Source organism: Chrysemys picta, chromosome 8 (genome assembly GCF_011386835.1).
Source record: "Chrysemys picta bellii isolate R12L10 chromosome 8, ASM1138683v2, whole genome shotgun sequence".
In the NCBI taxonomy this organism is placed as follows: domain Eukaryota; kingdom Metazoa; phylum Chordata; order Testudines; family Emydidae; genus Chrysemys; species Chrysemys picta.
The window spans coordinates 66,415,739-66,432,405 of record NC_088798.1 but is presented as its reverse complement, the minus strand read 5'-3'; the positions used below and the strand labels follow the sequence as shown (position 1 = coordinate 66,432,405).

The 16,667-nt window shown below is 48.1% G+C and overlaps 1 protein-coding gene across 26 annotated transcripts in view; it reads right to left on the bottom strand.

Annotated features, from left to right (window-relative positions):
• Window positions 1-16,667, bottom strand: part of LOC101932594 (metastasis-associated protein MTA1) — a 384,146-nt gene that overhangs the window by 63,107 nt on the left and 304,372 nt on the right. For all 26 annotated transcript variants that reach the window (XR_010590039.1, XR_010590040.1, XR_010590038.1 and 23 more), the window contains 3 exons: window positions 15,803-15,991; window positions 15,360-15,434; window positions 12,763-12,821 (listed from right to left, as the gene is read on the bottom strand). Coding sequence is in view for 23 of the 26 variants with exons in the window: in XM_065555717.1 (XP_065411789.1) it covers window positions 12,763-12,821; window positions 15,360-15,434; window positions 15,803-15,991 (323 nt within the window). In the remaining 3 variants the exon portion in view is untranslated. The remainder of the gene's footprint in view (window positions 1-12,762; window positions 12,822-15,359; window positions 15,435-15,802; window positions 15,992-16,667) is intronic.

Genomic DNA, 16,667 nt, shown 5'->3' with positions numbered 1-16,667 from the left:
CCATCACGGGCAGGGGGGAACCATAGCTGCACACAGGCTAGCAGCATAGGGGCCAGGGCGGAAGCCGCAGGCTTGGAGAAGACCCTCCCCTTGATTCTCTACTCACCCTCAGCAGCGAAATATCTTCCATAATGATCACCTCCCGTGGAAAGTGTGGGGACAGGAATGATTATCAGGCTCCCCCTACTGTGCTGGCTCTCCCCAAGTGCCCAAGAGCCATGTGCCCAGTGTACAGGAGGGTCCAGGAACAGTGATTTACCCTGCCCCTGCAGCTACTCACCATTTTGGGGGTCTTGTGGCTTGTGTGCGCTTGCCTGGGGTCACCCAGTTAGTGTCAGGTGTGTGAGTACTGGCTGTGTTTTAAAGCACTGAAACGGTGTTGTTTGTGTTACAAACAATACTGCTTCTGTAAAATGTTGCATTTAAACTTCTCAGAGATCACCTTGGGAGGCCAGCCTCCCTTATCGGCGGCAAAATGGTTGCGAAGAATTCAAAAGCAGCCAAGAAGAACTAAGGAGGACTTTATGCATGAGGTTATAATGCACTCTGCCACCAAGAAAAAGGAATTGAAGGAGTGGCGGGACAGCAAGAAGAGGGAACGAAAGGGGAATGCAGCACACCAGAAAGAAGCCACTGAGCGGCTCTTAACAGTTATGGAGTGCCAAGCGGACATGCTCCAGGTGATACTAGCTCTTCAAACCAAGCAGCTCCGCGTCCGCCCTCTTCTGCAGCCACTGTCGCAAAACTCTTTCCCATGCACTCCGCCCCCCTGCCAGACACACACATACAGCCAACACACTCTTATCAACCTCCTGGCTCCACTCTTTACCCCCATCATTCCACTCCTCCCTCCTCAGAGTCCAGCAGTTTGGACTCCCAATACCCACTGCACTCAACACCCATCCATCTGCAGTTTGGCCCTGCTGAAGTACAGCACCCACCGCATCATACTCCAAAGGAGAAGGTTGGGTATGATCCCTGGACATACCCAAATCTGTAGCCATCCTGGGACCCCTCCTCCTCTTGAGACCTTCCATTTCCCCCATTCCCCTGTCACTGCTGATGATTTTTTTCGTTTGACTCTCTCCTCTGATTGTTGTCTTTCAATAAAAGACTTGTGTTTGTTGAAAAGCAATCTTTATTTTATTAAGTGAAAGCAAAAAGAGCACTGCAAAGCAACATACATACAGCTATGTTAAGGCCCCTTCTTGCATCATGTGCACCAATCACCTCCTAGCATTACAAGCACTGCAATCCCGAGGATAGCAACAAATATTCTGGCTTTCAGCTTCAAATTGCTGCCTCAAAGCATCCCTGATCCTTATGGCCGCATGCTGGGCCCCTCTAATAGCCCTAGGCCTGGTCTACACTAGCAGGTTGTGTCGAATTTAGCAGCGCTAAATCGAATTAACTCTGCACCCGTCCACACAACAAAGCTATTTAGTTCGACATAGAGGTCTCCTAAATTCGACTTCTGTACTCCTCCCCAATGAGGGGAGTAGCGCTAAATTCGACATGGCCATGTCGAATTAGGGTTGGTGTGGATGGAAATCGACGCTAATAGCTCCGGGAGCTATCCCACAGTGCACCACTCTGTTGACGCTCTGGACAGCAGTCAGAACTCAGATGCTCTGACCAGCCCTCAGGAAAAGCCCCGGGAAAATTTGAATTCCTTTTCCTGTCTGGGCAGTTTGAATCTCATTTCCTGTTTGGACATCGTGGCGAGCTCAGCAGCACTGGCAACGATGCAGAGCTCTCCAGCAGAGATGGCCATGCAATCTCAGAATAGAAAGAGGACCCCGGCATGGACTGATCGGGAAGTCTTGGATCTGATCGCTGTGTGGGGCGATGAGTCCGTGCTTTCCGAGCTGCGATCGAAAAGACGGAATGCAAAGATCTACGAGAAGATCTCCAAAGCAATGACAGAGAGAGGATACAGCCGGGATGCAACGCAGTGCCGCGTGAAAATCAAGGAGCTGAGACAAGGCTACCAGAAGACCAAAGAGGCAAACGGACGCTCCAGATCCCAGCCGCAGACATGCCGTTTCTACGAGGCACTGCATTCCATCCTAGGTGCGGCCGCCACCACTACCCCACCACTGACCGTGGACTCTGAGGATGGGATATTGTCCACGCCCGCTTCCTCTGAGATGGTAGTGGAGGGGGAAGAAGAGGAAGGAGATGAGGAGGACGAGGCAGTCGACAGCGCTTACAATGCTGATTTCCCAGACAGCCAGGATCTCTTCATCACCCTCACAGAGATCCCGTACCAACCGTCCCCAGGCGTTAACCCGGACCCAAAATCAGGGGAAGGATCAGCCGGTAAGTGGTTTAAACATGTAAACATTTATTTATAAAAGAATATTAATATTAACTGTGACTTTTTCATGATTAGATTGTCCTAGGCACTTAAAGTTCTAGTCTTTGGCAGTGCAACTGCTGCAAAAAAATCTAACAATGTCCGGTATATCTTGATTGGTTTGCCCTAGGCGCTGTACTGTTTAGCCCTTGCCAGTGCAGCTACAGTAAAATTCGGTCAATATATCCGGGGATAGAGCAGAAATCCTCATGGGACATCTCCATGAAACTCTCCTGGAGGTAATTGGAAAGCCTTTGCATGAGGTTCCTTGGGAGAGCGGCCTTGTTGTGTCCTCCGTAGTATGAAACGTTTCCGCGCCAGGCTACCATCAAGTACTCCGGTATCATTGCCTTGCACAGCATGGCGGCATACGGCCCTGGTCTTTGGAGGCTTTCCCGAAGCATGCATTCTTTGTCGCTGTCTGAAATACGCATCAGAGTGATGTCGCTCATGGTCACCTGCTTTGAATTAGGGCAATGTTAGTATTGGGACTGCTTCCCTGTTCCTTTACAGAACTGTAACCGCCGGTTTACAGCCATGCGGTGGAGGCGGGAGAGGGGCAGCATAGCGGGATCTTTCCCGGGGACAGCCGCGAGGGGGTGGGACAGGGGCAGAGTTCATGCTTGCCGGATTGCTGGCAGCAGGAACTGGCCAACGCTAGGAGCATTGCTTTGAACGTGAAAGTAGGGCAGTGCTATTATTAAAGTTTTAATCTGCCACAAGTCTACGGCTTACCATGTCAGCCCGCTACCCAAATTCTGCTGTGCTGTTCCGATTCTGTGATCTGCACTGCAGGACCCCAGGGACTGAATGCGAAGGCCGAAAATTCGACCTTGTCCTGAGTGCGCATGTGATAGGTGCTGTGAATGGTCTTTTTCACAGAGAAAGACTATTTTCTTTGTTCACCCAAAAATTTATCTTTCTGAGGAATTCACTCCCTTTTTCCCATCCCACAGCTGTGGCTGTCTCCCGACCTACCCTGTCATCAGACTCCCAGAGGCTGTCGCAGATTAGGCGTAGACGTAAAAGGACACGGGACGACATGTTCTCAGAACTTATGGGCTGCTCCCGAGCCGAGGCAACCCTGCAGAGTCAGTGGAGGGAGAACATGTCCCAATACCAGCAAGCACACAGCGAACGGGAGGAGAGGTGGCGGCAGGAAGACCAGCAGGCGACTCAAACACTGCTTGGACTAATGAGGGAGCAAACGGACACACTCCGGCGCCTTGTGGATGTTCTGCAGGACCGGAGACAGGAGGACAGAGCCCCGCTGCAGTCTATGTGTAACCACCGTCCCCCGCCACAAAGTCCCATACCCCCCTCACCGAAAATACCAAGAAGGAGGGGTTGCAGAGCCCGTGAAAACTGTCACTCTACCCCTGCAGACTGCTCAAGTGGCAGGAGGCTGTCATTCCCCAAAATTTGATAAGTCCTTTCCTTCACGCATCACCCAATCCCCCATCCCAGTTTCATCCCCTAACTGTCCATTTGCTAATAAAAAATACGTTTCTGTTAATTGCTGTTTCCATCATGGTTTTTTTAGATGACAGTCTGTTTTAAGGGGGGGAAAGGTGGTTGGTACAGACACAGGGGCAGGTTCAGCAGCAGGTCACACACACAGTGCAGTCACTAGGCACCCTGGTCAGTCTGGGAGGTGGTTTTCATTGTCTGTTGGGGGCGGGAGGCTATGAGATTTTTTGGCGGTGGCAGGACGGTTACAGATCTTATGCAGCGGTCCTTATCCTGGATCACAGAGCCACGCAGCAGGGAATCTGTAACAGTCCTCCCCCTGCCACAAAGTCACATAGCCCCCACACACAGAGCCCCGAACAGGAGGGGTGGCAGGCTCCGTTCAAACAATCAGTCCGCCAGTGCGGACCACTGTAGAAGCAGGAGCCTGGCATTCCTCGAGTTTAGAAGCGTCCTTTGCATGAGTACACTACACCCGCTCCCCACCACAGTCTGCGTCCCAGTTTCAACACTTTCCCGCGAAAACAGTAATAAATAAAACGTTGTTCATTAACAAATTTTCAGTGATTTTATTTTTAAATGTGGGTTGGAAGGGGGTGAACGGGGTATGAAACTGGAGAGGATTGTGAACAGTCACTGGGTAAAGAAACGGGGGCAGGTTCAGCTTCTCTGTAAACCAACAAAATTGTCACAGGTTACCGTGCTCACTCAGGAACCTAGCTTTCAAAGCCTCCCGGATGCACAGCGTGTCCCGCTGGGCTCTTCTAATCGCACGGCTGTCTGGCTGGGCGTAATCATCAGCCAGGCAATTTGCCTCAACCTCCCACCCCGCCATAAAGGTCTCCCCCTTGCTCTCAGAGATTGTGGAGCACACAGCAAGCTGCAATAACAATGGGGATATTGGTTTCACTGAGATCGGAGCGAGTCAATAAGCTTCTCCATCTCCCCTTGAGACATCCAAAAGCACACTCCACCACCATTCTGCACTTGCTCAGACGGTAGTTGAAGAGTTCCTTTTCACTGTCCAGGGTGCCTGTATAGGGCTTCATGAGCCATGGCATTAGTGGGTAGGCTGGGTCCCCGAGGATCACTATAGGCATCTCGACATCCCCAACAGTTATTTTGTGGTCCGGGAAGTAAGTACCTTCCTGCAGCCGTCTAAACAGACCAGAATTCCTGAAAACACAAGCGTCATGAACCTTGCCCGGCCATCCGACGTAGATGTTGGTAAAACGTCCCCTGTGGTCCACCAGTGCTTGCAGCACCATGGAAAAGTAGCCCTTTCGATTAATGTACTGGCTGGCCTGGTGGTCCGGTCCCAGGATAGGGATGAGAGTTCCATCTATGGCCCCACCGCAGTTTGGGAATCCCATCGCTGCGAAGCCATCTATGATCACCTCCACGTTTCCCAGGGTCACTACCTTTGACAGCAGTACATCAACGATTGCCTTGGCTACTTGCATCACAACAACCCCCACGGTAGATTTGCCCACGCCAAAGTGGTTCGCGACTGACCGGTAGCTGTCTGGCGTGGCAAGTTTCCAGAGGGCTATGGCCACTCGCTTCTGGACAGTCAGGGCTGCTCGCATCCGGGTGTCCTTGCGCTTCAGGGCAGGGGACTGCAACTCAAAGTTCAAGGAAAGTTCCCTTCCGCATGCGAAAGTTTCTCAGCCACTGGGATTCATCCCAGACTTGAAAGGAGACTGGAGGAGCTCGGATTGTTTAGTCTGACAAAATGAAGGTTATGGGGGGATATGATTGCTCTCTTTAAATATATCAGAGGGATAAATACAAGGGAGGGAGAGGAATTATTCCAGCTTAGTACTAATGTGGACACGAGAACAAATGGATATAAACTGGCCGTGGGGAAATTTAGGCTTGAAATTAGACGAAGGTTTCTGACCGTCAGAGGGGTGAAATATTGGAATGGCCTTCCGAGGGAAACGGTGGGGGCGAGGGACCTGCCTGGTTTTAAGATTAAGTTAGACAAGTTTATGGAGGGAATGGTTTAATGGTAAAACATATTAGCTGAGGAATACCAAGCAATGATAGGCAAACAGTATAATGGCTAACAAGGGTTAGGCTGGAGACTCTTGCCTACATGCTCGGGGTCTTACTGATCGCCATATTTGGGGTCGGGAAGGAATTTTCCTCCAGGGTAGATTGGCTGAGACCCTGGAGGTTTTTCGCCTTCCTCCGCAGCATGGGGCAGGGATCTCTAGCAGGAGGGTTCTCTGCAAATTGAAGTCACTAAGACACAGGATTTGGGGACTTCATCAGCAGAGTCAAGGAAAGGGTAGGGAAGGATTTGTGGCCTGCAGCATGCAGGGGGTCAGACCAGATGATCATAATGGTCCCTTCTGACCTTAAAGTCTATGAGTCTATGACTTGCAGCACTATGCGGTCCCACCACTCAGTGCTTGTTTCACGTGCCCAGAATCGCCGTTCCACGGCATCAACATGACCCATTGCCACCATGATGTCCACGGTGCGGGGTCCCGTGCTTTGTGACAGGTCTGTGCCACTCTCAGACTTCATGTCCTCATCGCGCTGCCGTAGCCTCCTCGCCCGATTTCTCAACATCTGCCTCTGGAAAAGGTGGCTGATAAGGTGCGAGGTGTTGACAACGGCCATAACTGCAGCGATGGTCGCAGCGGGCTCCATGCTCGCAGTGCTGTGGCGTCCGCGATGTCACTCAGCAGAAAAGTGCGCGAACTGATTGCCCGCCGGCGCTTTCAGGGAGGGAGGGCGGTAGTGACGGTTGGATGACGACAGTTACCCAAAACCACCCTCGAAACATTTTTTCCCCCAGCAGGCATTAGGGGCTCGACCCAGAATTCCAATGGGCAGTGGGGACTGCGGGAACTGTGGGATAGCGGCCCACAGTGCACCGCTTCCAGTGTCGACATTTGCCCCGTTAGTGTGGACTCACACAGTCGAATTACTGTCCTTAGTGTGGAAACACACGTTCGACTTTCTAATATCGATTCCACATATTCGATTTAAGTGACATCGAAGTACTCTCGTAGTGTAGACATACCCCTAGTCTCCAGCTGTTCAAACTCAGCCTCCAGGTGCTAAGCCTCTGCGGTCCAGCCCTGAGTGAAGCTTTCACCCTTCCCTTCACAAATATTATGGAGCGCACAACATGCGGCTATAAGCATAGGAAAAATCATCATTGGCCCTGTCCAGATTCCCATACAGGCATCACCAGCGGGCTTTTAAACGGCTGAATGCACACTCCACAGTCATTCTGCACTTGCTCAGCCTGTTGTTGAACTGCTCCTTGCTGCTGTCAAGTTGCCCCGTGTATGGCTTCATGAACCATGGCATTAAGGGGTAGGCGGGGTCTCCCAGGATCACAATGGGCATTTCAACTTCCCCCAGGGTGATCTTCTGGTCCGGGAAGAAAGTCCCTGCTTACAGCTTCTTGAACAAGCCAATGTTCCAAAAGATGCGTGAGTCATGCACCTTTCTGGACCAGCCTGCGTTAATGTCTGTGAAACGCCCACAGTGATTCACAAGCGCCTGAAGAACCATTGAAAAATACCCCTTGTGATTAGTGTACTCAGTGGCTAGGTGGTCTGGTGCCAGAATTGGAATATGCACGCCATCTATCACCCCTCTGCAATTAGGGAAGCCCATTTGTGCAAAGCCATCCACAATCTCACGCACGTTGCCCAGAATCATGGCCTTTCTGAGCAGGATGCGATTAATGGCCCTGCACACTTAGTAGCCAGCTTCCACAGTGCAAATTGCTATGCACTTCTCCAATGGCAGGGCAGCTCTCATTCTCATGTCCTTGTGCCGCAGGGCTGGTGCGCGTTCATCACACAGTCCCATGAATGTGGCTTTCCTCATGCAAAAGTTCTGCACCCACTGCTTGTCATCCCAGACGTGCATCACCATGTGATCCCAGCACTCAGTGCTTGTTTCCTGAGCCCAAAAGGGGCGTTCCACAGTGGTCAGAACCTCCATGAATGCCACAAGAAATCTCATGTCGTAGCTACTACGCGTGGCGAGATCAATGTCGCGCTCCTCTTGACTTTGTAGTTTAAGGAATAATCCCACTGCCTCTCATGACATGTTGGTTAGTGCAAACAGCATTCTTGTCAACAGCTCGGGATCCATTCCTGCAGCCAGAAAAAGGCAGGGCAGGGCGCGCCGTACACAAACCGTTGAAAGATGGCGTCAAATGCGGATGGAAGCACAGGGATTGCCGGGATGTGAAGCAATGCTTCACAGGGCATTGGGACAGGACCCAGGATGGCCTGCGATCCCTTCCGCCTTCCCACAAGTCTTAGCAGCAAAAGAGAAAGAGGTGTTCTGTGGGATAGCTGCCCAGAGCGCACCGCTCCGAACAGTGCTGCAAGTGTGAACACGCTATTGCGCAGGCAGCTGTCAGTGTAAACACACAATAGGGGTTTTCCTTTTGCGCTCTCTGAGTAGCGCTGTAACTGCTGGCACTATAACTTTGCCAGCGTAGACATGCCTTAAGAGGCACCTCTGCCTAATACTTTGGTAATGGGGGCCATATAAGAACCACAGATAGTTAACACCACACCACAGCTTTGGCTCTATTTTCTCTTCCTACCATCTCTCAAGTGCCTTTCCCACTATCAGCACAAGAGGAAACTAGGGTTCCATCAGCTGAAGCGCCCAGAGACCAAGAGAAAAGTGTCCTGAATTAACTTAGGGTACCATGCACTCAGTGGAAACAAGCAAGCAAACAAAACCCGGGCAGATCAACTGTCTCAGAGCCCAGATCAACTGACTCGGGCTTGCACTCCAGGGCTAAAAAGTAGCACTGCAGATGTTCCTGCTCAGGCCAAAGCCCAGGCTCTGAAACCCAGCAAGGGGGAAGGTGGGTGAAGGGTAGGTCTCAGACTTCAGGCTCCAGCCCAAACAGGAAGATCTACACTGTTTTTAGCCCTAAAGCATGAGCCCGGGTCAGTTGACCAGGGCTCTGAGACTCATTGCTGCAGGGTTTTGTTGTTGTTTTGCAGTGCACACATTCCTTAAGGGCTTTCTAGATCACTCTTTGCAGTGAAATTCTAGGGCAAACACTGACCAGCTTTACTTGCTTCTAGGTGGGTCTTGTGTCAGCATTGGAGCAAGTGACAATCGTTTATTCCTAAGATGACAAACATGGATCATTATTGTTAAATCTTCAAACAGAAATGGGCCCGGTAGTTTAACCAGCCAACGCCACACCAGGTCCTGTTTCTATGCATTTAGGTACTTGTAGTATGTGTATCACTACAGCATGAGTGGAGCCATTCAACTCCTCCCACACCTACCATAACCTAATGAACCACAGTGTCCAAATGTAGTAAAAATCCATCAGAACAAGCACATGACCACTACCCATGGCTAGGAAGACATAATCCATCAATGTCATGAGTTGTCTCGGTGCCATGTCTTGATCTGAAATTTGACAGGCAGGCAGTAATAGCACTTGGGGGAGACAAAAGGGCTGTGCACAGGACTGCAGCTTTCCCTGATACATGCTGAGAAGGTCAGAAGTGGAGGACAGTGTATATTACACTTGCTTAAAGACTTACCATGTAAATTACAGTACATTACCATTCAAGTCACCTGTGCACGCATCCCTTAGTATTGTGTCAAGGGGAGAGGGTGAAAGGCATCTGCGAAGCAGAGCTGAAGGTCCCCGCTTTGCAGACTGGACTCTTCCACCCATCATCTGTCCCTTCACCAGAACGCTGCATGAGTGCTTGTGCTGAGGGTAACAAGCGGAGTAGGGAATAGGGTGTGAAAGCCTTTCCCAGATTAGCTGACTAGTAGACCTGGCTGTAAAATTTCATGGAAAATTTTGATTGTGGGAGAAAATTCATCACCACAAATTGAGATAAAGAGTCAAAAATCTGAAGTCTTTCGCAGGAGGAAACATTCTGAAAAGTTCCATTTCAGGAGAACTGGAAGAATTTTTTGGCTTTCTCCAGGCTGCTCAATTCTCTGTGCTGCCCAGCTCCCTGGGAGTCAGACTGCCCAGGCGCCGGGGGAGCCCAGGCTGGCAGGAAACAGCTCTCACCAGTTTATCTGCCACATTTCTGTGGGAAGACACAATTTGCATGGAACATTTCTTCCATCTAAGCAGCATTTTCTAACAGATAAGCATTCTGTTGGAAAATTTTCAGCCTGCTCTGACTACCCAATGAGCTCCACCATCTTCCACAATGCATCAAAGCACCATGGGGCAGAACAGGGCTTCTCCCCACTTGGGCAAGCAGAACTGTGATGGCAGGCTTCAAAGTGCGAAGTCCCACCAACTGCAGACTGAGGTTACAGCCCTGACCAAGAGAATCAGATTTTAAGGAATGAGGCTCATGGTATTTAAAATTCTTAGCACATCAGAAGAATAAGAACATACAAGTAAGGAACCTACAGATGTATCCTGCACGGTATGACATCAGTGTCATTGCAAATAACAGATTACTTTCACATGTATGTTTGAGGCTGGGAAAAAGGCAAACCGTTCACACAAATAGAAAAAACTAACCAACCCATACAGAAAACTACGAACAATTTCATTTATTATGTGTCCAAAGCAACTGAAAGGGGGAATAATTTGTCTTTTCTGTTAATATCCTTTGTATCTACAATCCAAAATGGCATTTGTTTTACTGTCTTATCATATTATGCATTTATGTCTAATTTGATATCCAGTGTCACCGTGAATAGTATCAGCTTCCATAAAGGATATTACCACTGAATAATAATGGGAGAAAAATTCTATTCAACTTAATTCTGAATATTACATTCTATTTTGGACATTGTTACCAGATTGATATTGCCATGTTGCAAGGAATTCAGAAGAGAGCAACAAAAACGATCAGGGATTTGGGGATCGACTTGCAAGCGCAATATATAAATTTTGATTTAGCTATGGCTGAAAGGACACATGAAAAAAGAGTTCTTAAGTATTTGAAGGGTAAGAGGGAGAGGAATTATTTAGGGTAGCACACATGGGAGTATGTCTGGGAGTACAGGGAAGAAATTAAGAAAGGGAAAATTTGAGTTCCTCATCCAAAAGCAGCTTCCTAAGAGTAATTTATACTATGCTGTGGAACAGACTCCAAAAGGAAGTGGCAGAAGCCTCACTGCATTGGATTTTAAGAAATAAATTAAACAAAGCACTAGGAAACACCATTTCTAGGAGTCATCTCCCAGCCAACAAAATCTAGAGGAGGAAGAGACCTATTATTATTCAGCAACTACTAGCTACCCCTTTTTGTCCATTACACTCCTGATCTAACAAAATCACCAATCCATATTTTATGTGAAAAATAAGACTATGAAAGATTGTGTATTTTTTAAAAAGGCTCAAAAATTTTAAGAGCCAAGTCATTTCCAACCCTTTGTCAGCGTGCTATATTGGGGTGAAGAGAACACAAAGAGCCCCTCCACCCACAGAGCACCATGCACGAGGCAACCTTAGCCTTGGGAGTCCAAGGGGGAAGTCTACCAGCACTGTCTAAAGCAGGCCGCAGGCAGCCCACGGGGTGATTTTCTGTGACCCGCGAGCCCCTCGCAGCCCCCCCCGCCCCCCCAGTGTTTACCAGAGCGGCCAAGCACCGGGAGCAGGGCAGGCTCCCTGCCTGCCTGCCCTGCCCAGCTCCGGGAAGAGGCTGGAACGTGGGGAAGGGCGGGGGGGGGGGGGGGCGGAGGGGGTATGTGTGGCTGTTACTTTAGGCAGCGCCCCCAGCAGCTCCAACTGGCCGGGAATGGGGAGCTGCTGGAGGCGGTGCCTCAAGCAACAGAAACGCACTGCCCCTCCGCCCCCCCTTCCCCATGTTCCAGCCTCTTGCGGGGGCAGGACAGACAGGCAGGGAGCCTGCCCTGCCCCCAGTACGCGCTGGCCAGATCCTGTCCCCTGAATCCCTCCTGCAGCCGAACGCCCTGCTGCACCCTGCACCCCGACCCCCTGCCCTGAACCCCCATGCCGCACCCCACACTCCTCTTGCACCCCAACCCACTGCCCTGAGCCCCCTGCTGCACCCTGCACCCCTCTTGCACCCCAACCCCCTGCCCTGAGCCCCCTGCCGCACCCTGCACCCCCTGGGGGCAGGGAGAGGGCAGAGTTGGGGTGGGGATTTCGGGGAAGGGGTTGGAATGGGGGCAGGGCAGGGGTGGGAAGAGGCGGGGCCTCATGGAAGGGGTGGAGTGGGGGCGGGGCCAAGGGTGGCAGGCGGGGGAGGTGTCAGTAATGCGGCCCTCGGGCCAAGGTACTAGTCCTCATGTGGCCCTCATGGTCATTTGAGTTTGAGAGCCCTGGTCTAAAGCATCCCTTGGCCAAGTGGTCTGGCAAGACAGGAGCATGGCCTTGCCTTCCATGGATGTGCAAGCAGCAGTATGATTGCACTAGGAAGAGCAATGGATGCGCACTCCTAGCCAGCTCCACCCAGAGCACAAGAGGCATTAAGCTTTCCTCTGCAGCACCTGCTCCATGCATTCCCCTGACTCTTAGCCATCATTTTGCCCAATGTGTTTGGTAAGAAACACACAACTCAGACACTTAAAAGGCCAGACATATCATTTACATGTTCATTCAATCCACTGGCCAGTAGGCTGTAAAAAATAGCTAGAGATGGTCATTTTCTGGTCAGTCTGTTACAATACAATGCCTTCCATTGGACTCAACAGATGGCAGACTTATTGGGTACAGGTTCCAGGTGATGAACATATATCCAAGTTAGACTGATTGCTAATTTATTCTTCTAAACCAGAACTCCTCCTTACTCACCTATTTAATAATCCAGTTTGTTAATTCTTCTGACATGGACATTTGATGGCTGCTCTATTTCAGTTTTACAAATAAAATCAGTGCATCATACTGCCAGGCAAAGGAGAATGCTACTATATAAAACATCCATAATTAAATGGGAAATTCATCAATAAGGAAAGATACTTACTAGTTGGGTATATACACTTGTTTTAGCTTGCTTTCTGCTTCCGCTGCTTTCAATCGTTTCTTAAACACAAAAGAGAAAGTTAAAGTGAAAAACAAAAAATAAAAGAAATGTTCACACCATTTTAACTGGGAGTCTGGCAATTCAACCCCTAGCACCTACAGGTCTGTTAATGAACAGGAATGAAATTCACTTCTTGGCATTAGCGGCTGTCATGTATTCCCTTTCTGATACAGAAATATCCATTGAAAATCAACTGTTGCCATCACGAGTCAACCAAAGAGTCTTCTGTGAATTCAACCAATCCGTTTCCAAAACCACAGTCAGACAACTTCTCATAAAGGACACTCATTACATCCTCTTTTAGTTCAACAGGAATGTGTGTGTTCAAAGAAAGATCTCTTAAGCGTTCTGGGCTTGTCCTCCTTGTTAGCTCATACCCAACCAGAATGTACCTGAACTGGTACAACATCTTATTCACTCACTCTCCTGACCAGCTGCATCATTTCAGAAACTGTGAAGAGATTTTGTTTAAAAAGGAGATGCTATGCCTATCCTATGCATGTTATCTATCAAAGGAATGGAAACATGCATTGTTTCCAAAACATATACAAACTCCGTTCGAGACCTTCCCAAAATAAGTTTGTAACATAGGGTTATCACACCATTTATCTAGTAAACAAAAGGTCTGCAGTTTGTAAATCAAGCAGAAGTACACGCATTGGAGATTTTAAGGTCAAGGGCTAGACCCAAGGGTTTGCAGTGATCTTGGGGATTCTTCACCTTGCCATGCAACACATGGCTGCAGGTCACTTGCCAGGATTATCTGGCTATATCTCACAATCATTTCCCTAACACTGTGGGGACCTCAGGCACTGGTGCACCTTGGTGCCTCCTATTCTCTGATTGTGGCACATAAAAGTCTAGCCTGCTGTGATAGCTGAAATTAGATCAAAGTGTTGGGTTCAGTGTGCGGTGCAGGGTAGTGTTAGTGGCCAGTGATACACAAGAGATCAGACAGATATACAATTTTGACTCAAACTAGGGAGTGGGCAGCACAATTTTCATTGGTTGCCAGATTTCTCAGAGAACAGCCACCTTGCCCCCACTTCCAGGGGGCTGAGTTTTCATTGTATAATCAAGGAGTACCTTACAAAAGGAAGGAGACAAGCAGATTCCCCTCAAAGCAGCTGCCTTATCAGCAGTAAAGGGAAAGTGTGCCTATCCAGTATCTATCCCCATAATGACAGCCACACATAGCAGTAAAGAAGCAGGCAACTACTGTGCCAGTGGTGCCCATAGTGGAGAGAGAAAGAAAAGGATAGGTTCCTGTCAACATTTCCCCATCACACCAGCTTCTTTCATTGTCCCAAGTTCCTAGTGCTTAGCTCTTTATCTGGGGTGTGAGTGTGAGTGTGTTCCATCTGTAATACCACAATAAAAGTGTTCTACTCTGAAAAGGGATGGTACAGATGGCAATATAGGGCCACAACTCCAGGCCACATACACATGGCCCAGTCATCTATCCTTACCCTCAGGCAAAGTCTCCATTGGAGGGAGTTAGCAGAATACGACTGTTGTGCTCTTCTCTCAAGTACAACTGGATTGTAAAATAGAGTAAGTGTATTAGATCTAAATATTATGTCAAATATCAGAGGGGTAGCCGTGTTAGTCTGTATCCACAAACACAACGAGGAGTCCGGTGGCACCTTAAAGACTAACAGATTTATTTGGGCATAAGCTTTCGTGGGTAAAAAACCCAAAATAAATCTGTTAGTCTTTAAGGTGCCACTGGACTCCTCGTTGTATTTCTAAACATTATGGTGATGGGTATATCAGAAATACCTACACTGATCCACCTTTATCTTCCTTTGCAACTAACCTTTCTGCCACTCTACCCAACTCTTACAGCTAGTTTTCAGTAACCAGATTTCTACAGAACCCATTTTTATGTTTCTGTATTGTATTCTATTTAAGGGATCACCTTATCTTCACAGTTAGACAAAGATGGATGAAATGAGCGCAACTAGTGGCCAAAACTGGCTGGTAAGTGTGTGGGTTAAGGAATGCCAGGCATCAACCTCCTCTCACAATACTCTGACTGCACGGAACCACCTCCATATGAATAGCAAGCACTTTGCCTCTTCTTGGCTCCCAGACTGGAGAACCGAGGTAAGGAACAGTCTAGGGAGGGCTGTTTTACACAGCATCCTCCTCTCACACAGAAATTCCTGGGTAATTTCCTGCTAAAATTAATGCTGACCTTAAATACGGCAACATACAAAGATTTTAGTTTTGTTCCCCTTCCCACACTTTTGAGACAAATTCCAAAGAGTCATTTGAAAGCTCTTCTAACATAGACAGGAAATTATGGGGCATACATGACAGGAACACACATGGCAACCCCATATATTTCCCAGATTTCTATATGATGGCTGAAGAATTCTGTGGCAAGGGAAATATTTCTAGTGCTTTGGAGCACTGTGAAATCCACCTGCTGGACTGATTCCCAAGGGGAAGTTCAAAGCATCAATACTCTTCCTTTGAAGACAAAAGCAGCTCCTTTTAAAATTCAGTGGGCTGTGCTGAATCTCTCTTACCTGCTGAACATATCTATCTGTAGTTTTCCACATGTAGTAATATTCTATTATGCTGGTTAAGGACTTCCATGGAAGCTAGGGATATGAAGAAAAAGCCACAGTCATCACAAGAAGCTGGTGTCTCATTGAAATTCACAAGAATCTTTTGACAGAAGCCTTTCAGCTAAGTGTTTTATAGACTATAATTCCTCCTAACAGAGATGCCAGTCAGTGCCTGCTAGAGGCACCAACCATTCTTGGTGGCCATATAAAATAAATGCCTTTCAAGTACAGTGCCTTCACTTCAGAAGTGGGGCGGAGGGTAGGTAAAATCATGCTGTGCTGGCTCCACTTGAGGCCATTGAAGGAACAAAAGGCCAAGTGCCACTCTAGCTCAGACTCTGTTTGAGATGAAGTCCCAGAGCAGAGCACAATTAAATTGCACTGCCTCAATTTAAACTTACAAAATCTTGTTGAATGTCAGTGAAGTCTTTTCCATATTTTTCCAGTGCTTCCTCAAAGAGATTTGCCTCAGAAGCAGACCATTCTTCCATTTCATCCCTACACAGGACTGGCCCACCCTGTGGCACAAGGGCAGAGATCGCCTTGGAAATGTCATAGACATTTCTGTGTAAAGTGTCCATAGCGTGGAACTAAACAGAAGTTTAAAAAATAAAATTAACAAAAGATGGGCATACAAATAGTAAAACGCTTAGAAATGAAACCAGTGACAAGAATCAGATGTGTTATACATATCCCACATGCTGTAATTGTGGGGGCAAAATATTCCACTACTATACATTAAGAACTTCCCCAGTCCTAGACTGACGATTCACTACTAGTAAATGGATGCTATGGTCATCTAGTCATGGCGCTTTTTTGGAAAAGTTGATCCCACGCATCCATAATTTCTGCTCATCTACTCCCAAGCAGTAATCTGATTCAGTCACTAGATGTAAAAACCTAATGAAATGGTACAATCGTAGAAACTGCAAATGGGAAAGCCCTGTTACATTCCATCCATGGATGAAGCAGGCCTTTGAGGACATGACACACAAACTCAAATTTATTGTGCATCTTCTTTTACTCACAATCAATAGCAACTACATTACAAAAAAACAAACAAACAAAAAAAACCACACATATCAATGCACCTTACTAACTGCAACCTAATATAGAACCAAAAAACCCTTAAAAACAATTGAAGTTCCAAAGTGCAAACACCACCCCAATCAAAACCACACCAACTAGGGCAGAGTTAAGCTTGTCTGTGGTTGATAACTGATGATTTGCTTGGGGTAGGGATGTGATGAGTGAGAGAGATGATAC